Source organism: Nomascus leucogenys, chromosome 9 (genome assembly GCF_006542625.1).
Source record: "Nomascus leucogenys isolate Asia chromosome 9, Asia_NLE_v1, whole genome shotgun sequence".
Taxonomy (NCBI): Eukaryota; Metazoa; Chordata; class Mammalia; order Primates; family Hylobatidae; genus Nomascus; species Nomascus leucogenys.
Window position 1 is genome coordinate 67,324,528 of NC_044389.1, and position 7,493 is coordinate 67,332,020.

Below are 7,493 nucleotides of genomic sequence, written 5' to 3' on the forward strand. Positions count from 1 at the left end.
CATTAGCATTGCATTCTACAATAATTTCTCTTTAGGCAATTTCATTTTGTGGAATTTGTGAAAATTTTAGTTTTCAACTATGTTTTACTTTCAAGGGAACAAAACAGACCTATACTTTCTTTAGCCTGAAGAATCTACTGAACTCTATTGATTTTTTTTCTCTTTGAACACAAGCTCATTAACCCGAAACACTAAGGAGGTAATGATATTTCACTGAACCTGAAACCCAGTGTCTAAAAACAAAAAGATCCCAAAACAGTGATACAGCCCTGGCCTTCCCAATTTTTTTTTTTTTTCAAATTCAGCTGGAGAAGCTATGACATTGCTTTCTTAACCCTAAAATATTTTTACACCAGTTAAAGGAAGCTTTCTTTAAATTCATCCTTCTACAGTAATGTTTAGTAAAATCAAGGCTTCTGTCTTTCCACAATTTCTTCAGTCTTACAGCTACAGGGGGAGAAATATTAGCATCAAACAGCAGTGCTACTCAACCAGCGAGCTCTGCTGCCTCCTCTACGCTAATCGAATAGGGGCTGACTGAGGAGCTATCTTGGATATATGGAAATGAGCTCTTCCCAACTGCCCCCCAACCCCAGGGACTTCCTGGAAAAGGAAAAAGCGATCAGGAAGAAATTAGACAACACAGACATCAGAAGCAGCTAGCTAGCTAGACTAGTCTCTCCAAGAATCACCATGAGTGGGGCTGCATTTATTTTATTTTCCTATCCAGGAAAATGAGAAATGTGACATCACTCATCCAAAGAAAATAAAATTAAGTAACAGCTATTTCACCCAAGAAACCGATATACCATTTTTTTGTGGTCTTGACTTTTATTATTTGAGATCTCTGATGAGATCAGATGATCTGTACCCTTTCATTCAAGGCAACAGACGTCTTCAAACTGTTTTTTTTTAATTTGATTTATCCTTTGAAACAGAAAGTGCATTACATTTAACTGGTCTTGCAAAGGGGGTTTTCTTCTCTTTACAAACCGAATTCCTTATATAAATTAATAAAGGTTAAAGATGCTAATATATCACCATTATTAGCTTTAAAAAGAAAACAATTTACATATTCTATAGTATTCTTATGATACAAAACACTTCAAATTCAATTACAGCAACTAAATGAATTTTTATGTTTCAGACCCAGAGCGGTTGTAACAATTCCCACCACCTACTTTAACACGCATTTTTATCAGAAAGGAGTTAAATACAAGCTATTGTAGCCCCTCCCTCCCCAATATTTTCTTTAAATCACTAATAAATAGCAACAAACGACTGTGCAATTTCAGAGAGGAACAGGGAGGCAGGTGAGAGGCCCTCCCTGGTTCCCACGTCTTCCACTTCAAGTCCGGGGGGCGGGAGGGCAGTGCAGATCCAGGGGGTGGGCAGGGCAGGGCAGGGCGTGAAGAGGTGAAGGGGAAAGGTGAGATTCTGCAAATCCAAACGGGAAAGAGGAACGAGAGGAGGGGACGGAGAAGGTGATGACATTCTATTCTACGCTTCTCAAATTAAGTTCAAAATAAAAGGGAAGGTGTGGCTTGAGTCGCTCTTCAAAGGGGAGGAGGAGAAGGAAGAAGGTCCATCTTTTTATACGAAATTCAAAAAAGCATTTTACATTTTAAATATTCACAATAAAGTAACTTCTAGTCAGTGTAACTCACAATTTATTTACAAAGAGCCTTCAACAGGTTACTTTAGTTGCACAGCAGTGTGTGTGGGGGGGGAAACGTCCCTCTGCCCATCGGTGGCAGCGCCCGCCCGCTTCGCTCCGAGGTCCCCCGCGCGGTGGGCGTGAGCCCTTCCACAGCACCTCTCGGCGCCCCCTACCCCGCCACCCGCGGGGGCAATATCTGGGGACGAGGGGGACCCGGGCGCTGAGGCCGCTGCCCGCCGATGGGGACGGGGCTGGGACCGTGGCCCGGCTGCGGGTTTCAGTAGCGACATTTACGCAGTGCATTTGGTGGTCTTCCTTGCTTTATCAACCCCGGAGTCTCTCTCCCCCACATCCCCTCCCACAACTTCAAGGTTAAAAAAATAGATATGTACATCTCAAAAATAGCAAAGGGTCCCTGCAGGCAGGGCCGGGTCTTCCGGGCCCCGAGGAGCGGGCAGGCACGGCGTGCACGCGGTCCCCGCGCCCCTCGCCGCCCCAGAGGTGGAGGCCGGAGCCGGGAAGGTGCGGCGGGCGGCGGCGTTCAGGATGAGCTCTCCGGCTCGGACGCGTGCAGTAGGAGGCCGCCGCCGCCGCCGCCGCTGCTGGACTTGTGCTTCTTCAGCAGCTGTGTGATTTTCTCGTCGTCCGAGTTGGGATCCAGAGGCTTGTTGTAGTCGTCGTCCTCTTCCTCGTTCTCCGAGGCCCCCTTGAGGCGCTCGGTCTCCGAGTCCTGCTTCTTCTTGGCCGTGGCCATCTCGGCCGCGTGCTTCTTCCTCCACTTGGTCCGGCGGTTCTGGAACCAGACCTGAGGGAGGAGAAAAGGGAGGAGAGGGGAGGCAAGGGCGAGGAATTGAACGAGCAGATCCAGGCCGTGCTACCACTCCCGCATCTCGATGGCCCTCCCGCGGCCCCCCAAGGCCTGCTGCCCTCCCTCGCAGCCCTCCCTTTTCTCGGCCGTCAAAGTCAGTCTCCGTCGCCCCAAGTTCCCCCTGAGTAACTGGCACCAACAAACTGACCGCCGTTGCCATAGCGATGGTAACAAGAGTATTGAGGTTGTCAGTGAGTGAGTTCTCAAAAGTAAAAACAAAACTTGGAAACTGAAAAATGAGTGTCCCTAAAAGTGAGTTCACTTTCCTGCCTTCTAGTTTGAAGTTGAAAACTTTCCCCCTTCATAAAGTTGTCCCACAGTGGCTGTGATTTTATTCCTTATTTACTTTCTTAAATTAAGAAATTTCAAACAACCTGACACGTACTTGCTTTTCGGTGTAGATTGTGGGGGAAAAGCACAGCATTTGCCCCACTTACTTCTGTTCTCCTTTTCACTTTTAAACATTTGTTTGTTTCACTTATCTCAGATCTGAATGTGTACAAACATGGTAGATATAAAATATCCTCCCAGTTTTTACTTACAATGTATGGTGCACTTTAAAAAAAAAAAAAGATCTGTTAAAATACAAACTTCAAATCACCTTTAATGTTTTTCATAAACCCAAAGTAAAGTGAAGGCTAGAATTATCATTGGTTATTTTTAAAACGTGAAAAATTGTCAATTACATTATTTTCCACAATTGGCATGTCTATTCTTTCAAATGTTATTTTAACTGTGTTCCTGCTCAAGACATTTAATACAAATATTTTTAAGCTTATTCATGATGTCTGACACATATTTTACCTAAAGCATCAGCAAGAAGCAACCTATTTCCCAAAGATATTGAATTATCCTCCCTTTATTCTTGTCCTCCATTATGTATTTTATCTAGAGAATCAGAATTGTTAAGAAAGTGATCTTTATTTTCTTTATACAGCTATAATAATTCACTTCTAGCCATATAGACATATTTATGGTGAAAAATGAAGACCTCCAGATTATTGCAGTAGGCTCTGTACCAACCTACTGCAAAAAATAATTTTAACTGTGATGGTATCCTAATGGCCACATACAAAATCACTCCTGAAATCTATTTTATGATAGCTGTCCAGGGGGAAACACACTAGCCAGCAGACATGGCTAATGTTATTCCTACTTAATTTAAGGAGCAACAATAGAACTAATGAAAACAGACTTACACCCCAAAGAAACAAACATAACAAACTGAAAAAGAAGGACAAAAGAGACTATTGGAAATATAGGAAACCATCAGATTGAATTTACCCAGCTTGTTCAATCCCTTTATTTTTTAGGAAAAAATTCCTGAAATTTGTTTCCTTGGATATATACTATACAACTCAATTATAACGAAAGTGATGTTTTAATTATAAATTGTTGTCATGAATAGCACGAATCTGTTGATAAACTTATTTTAAACCAAATTCAAGCCTATAATTCAGTAATAATCTTGTCAATTCATTTGTAAAATTACTATTCCAAAGCGATTGCCTTAAGCTGAGCTAAAAAACAGGTTCATCTATGGTAAGTGGTTAGATCCTGTGGATTTATTTATTTATTTTTACTTGCAAATTAATAGAGTAGCCCTGCAATACTGATCTACATTAGGAAGTTATATAACTAGTGGAGCCTGAATTGACAAACAAAAACTTGGATATCTCTACAGATTGAATATATAGAAGCTGTCTAACTGGCCTGATCTATTCTCTGGGCTGATATTTCAGTAATGCTTTTATTCTCTAATAATGGTGAGTCCCCCAGCACATGCTGCTATCTAGATTAACCTAATTTCAAAGGCGGGGGCTTGATTCCTTTTGTTCATCAAGAGTTTGCCCGCCTGCAAGACCCCAGCGCCTTTGTAATCCCCACCCTCCTTCACTGCTCTCAACTTCTCCCCAGGCTCCTCGGACTCGCACCTTCCAGGCGACTGTTTGTTAGTTTGGGGTGTGTGTGTGTGTGTGTGCCCATGTGTGCACGCGCGCGCGACAGGGGCGGTACCTATCCCTCCAGGTGTGCAAGGTCCACTCACCTTGACCTGACTCTCCGTCATCCCCAACGAATAGGCCAAACGAGCCCTCTCGGGCCCCGCCAAGTATTTTGTTTGTTCGAAAGTCTTCTCCAGGGCGAAGATCTGCTGTCCGGAAAAAGTGGGTCTCGTGTGTTTTCTCTTCCCGTCTTTGTCCAACAAAATGGATCCTTGATCTGTGAGAACCAATAAACAGCGAGAGAGGGGGGAAAACAATCGGTTACAAGCGGCTGCACTGGGGGGAAAAAACGAACTCGAGAAACAATGTTTTGTGGGGAAAGAAAGCTCAGTCTGTGGCGGACACCAGAAGTGTAGTGGCGCTTCCAGACTAACGGCGCGTCTCCTTTGCCTTTTTACATCCACCTGTTTTTTAAAAGCCGCGTGTTTGGCGCAGCAGTAAATACCTTCTGCTCAACACCGACGTCAAACAGCTAGGGAGCCTATTGCTAAAGTTTGCCAGAGCCTAATCGCAAGGCCCCATTAAATTAACGAATGCCGGAAAAAGGCCACCCTCGCCTCCTAATCCAGTCGGTGCTCGTTCGGCCCTGGAGCCTTTGCGTGAGAATAACTAGATTTTTTTTTTCCTTCAACGCTTCCCTAACCTGTGTCCAGGCAACAAAGGGGTCCTTGTTTTTGCACACAAGAGAGCTAAATCGCCCCCAAGTCTTAACGTCGCTGCAGCCGAGGGTGAGAGGGGAAGGGGGAGGGGGCACAGGCTTTGTTGGCGGCCCCTAATACGGCCATCAAAACCGATACAATAGCGTCTCCCTGGCACCCCCACCAGGCCTGGCTGCCACAGTCCCCGGGCTTCCCAAGAGAACCTCCACTTGGCTTTCGCAACTTCCCGCAGTTACTGCCGCTCAGCCGCACTCAGGAGGTCCGGAGACTTGGAAGAAACTTCGGAGACTCGCTCAAAGGCGAAGAACCGAGCGAGAAAAGGACCCCAGGCTGGGCCCTGAAGTCCACCTGGAAGGCTAGAAGCCTCCGCGGCGCTGCGGCCTACTACCCGGAAGACTAGCGTGATCTTAGGGCAACTCAGTTTGCCTCAAGCAAGGTCTTTGCGGGATAGTACATTTTCCCCAGGCCGTGTCCCTTCACCTCATTCTTCTCCTGGATCGCTCTTGTGTTAGGATGTCGAGCTCCACGATGTCCCCAAATGTGCCCAGACGCAACGTGTGCCAGCCCCCAGAGTGGAGGCAGGTGGGAAAGCGCGGGCCCAGCGCTGGTGAGCGGCTGGAAGCGCTCACCCTGCCCCGGGGACGCTGGCCTGTCTTCAATGGGCTCACCATGGCCGAGTGTACTCGGGTGGCAAGGGCGAAGAGGTGAGGTGGGGACACCCCGGGCGGAGACCTGCATGCAAATACACGCACTTCCCGGGCGGAGGAGGGCTCACCGCTGCCGGGCCTCACTGCTTCGAAGAGAGGCAGCGGGTTAGGCTGGCGAAGGCGGAATGGGGCGCTGGACGGCAGGCAGGAGCGGGGAAAGCAGGGATGCAGTGGCCTCTCCTTCCCCTCTCCTCCCCATCTCTCTAACCCAGGCCAGGCCTGCGGTCCTGGCCAGGCCGTTTCAGGAACAGCCAGGGCCTCGGACGAGACACACGTCCCGCACCGCGCTGTGGTCCACACGAACACACACACACCGGCTCAACCCCGGCGTACTCAAGACTTAGAGAGAGGGAGGCGCTTGGATACAGCCATGTGAGCTCAGAAAAGCGAGAATCCCTTTCTGGAAGCCCTGGCCCAACCTAACTGGTGTGATTCCCGCGCTGCCAAACTACTGGGGCGGGCCACAGGATGGACCGAGCGGCATGCACACCAGGGGCCGCGACCCGGGAGTGGGCAGAACACGCATGGCAGGCAGGCATCGGGGCGCGGGTGGTCGTACTCACGAGGGGTACAGGCCAGGCGTGCGTCCCTCCAGGGCGGGCTCTGCATCACTCCGGGCCAGAAGATGGGCGTCCGGCCCGGCAGCTCAGCCAGCGGCTTGGGGTACCGGCCCACGGCGGCCACGGCCGCGGCGCTGGGGCTGAAGTAGAGCCCGGGCGGCGGCGGCGGCGGGCTCAGGCTGCTAAAGCGGGGCAGTCCGGCCAGCAGCCCCGCCGGGGATGAGGCGGCGGCTGCGGCCGCGGCAGCAGCTGCGGCGGCGGCAGAGGCGGAGGAGGCAGAGGCGGACGAGGAAGAGGAGGAGGAGGAACCGGAGGGCGAGGCGGAGGGCAGGGCGGCCCCAGAGGCCACGGGCATGGAGGGCCGGCTCAGGATGTCGTTGATGCCGTGTGGGGTGGCGGCCGAGAGCTGCTGCGGGGGGCTACCGAGGGATGAGAGCCCCCCCGTGGCCGGGGGCTTCAGGCCGCCTGGGTTGTGGGTGCCCAGAGGCGGGGAGGGCGACGAGGAGGACGACGACGAGGACGAGGAGGAGGGGGGGCCGGCAGGCAGCGGGGGATACGCGGCAGGGTACAGCGGGGTCTTCATCTCGGCCATGCTGTGTAGGGCGGCCAGGGGAGGGCTGCTGAGCAGGAATGCGCTCTGCCGGGTGCCCTCCATTGCCCCCACCGCTAACATCCCACGGCCAGGCCGGAGACGGTAGCCTTGCAGCGAGGGCGCTGGCTGGTGTCCCCCGCGGGGCTCAGAGGAGCCGGAAGCGCCGAGGGCGCAAGCGGAGAGGCACTCGGCGCGCCCGGAGGCGAGCTGCCAACTGGGCCAAGAATGCCGTCGCCGGGAGTTGCTCCCCTAGCTGCGCAGCAGAGATGTCCAAACCCTCCACGCGGGAGGCAGCAGCTCGCCGAGAAGAGCAGGCGTCCCGGCGGGCTAGGCAGTCCTTTCGTTCCGCGAGTCCTAGATTCGATCCCTGGCTCTTCTCTCTTCCTCACTTTTCTTAGCTGTTCAAAGTGCGCTACTTCTCATCTTCTGCCCCCGGGAAATAAG

The 7,493-nt window shown here is 50.9% G+C and overlaps 1 protein-coding gene across 1 annotated transcript; it reads right to left on the minus strand.

Moving 5' to 3' along the window:
* Positions 1-2,195: 2,195 nt before the first annotated feature.
* NKX6-1 (NK6 homeobox 1) lies at positions 2,196-7,130 on the minus strand. Its single transcript, XM_003265848.4, has 3 exons — positions 6,461-7,130; positions 4,576-4,748; positions 2,196-2,465 (listed from the first exon to the last, which is right to left on the minus strand). The coding sequence occupies exons 1-3, from the start codon at positions 7,128-7,130 to the stop codon at positions 2,202-2,204; spliced, it is 1,107 nt and encodes a 368-aa protein (XP_003265896.2). The 3' UTR covers positions 2,196-2,201.
* Positions 7,131-7,493: the final 363 nt, after the last annotated feature.

Excerpts from the sequence above, each read along its gene's own strand:
- NKX6-1 (XM_003265848.4), bottom strand. The coding sequence starts at position 7,130 with ATGTTAGCGGTGGGGGCAATGGAGGGCACCCGGCAGAGCGCATTCCTG. Across the intron at positions 4,749-6,460 it reads ACGCCTGGCCTGTACCCCTC|ATCAAGGATCCATTTTGTTG; the intron begins GTGAGTACGACC and ends TGGTTCTCACAG. Across the intron at positions 2,466-4,575 it reads TGACGGAGAGTCAGGTCAAG|GTCTGGTTCCAGAACCGCCG; the intron begins GTGAGTGGACCT and ends CTCCTCCCTCAG.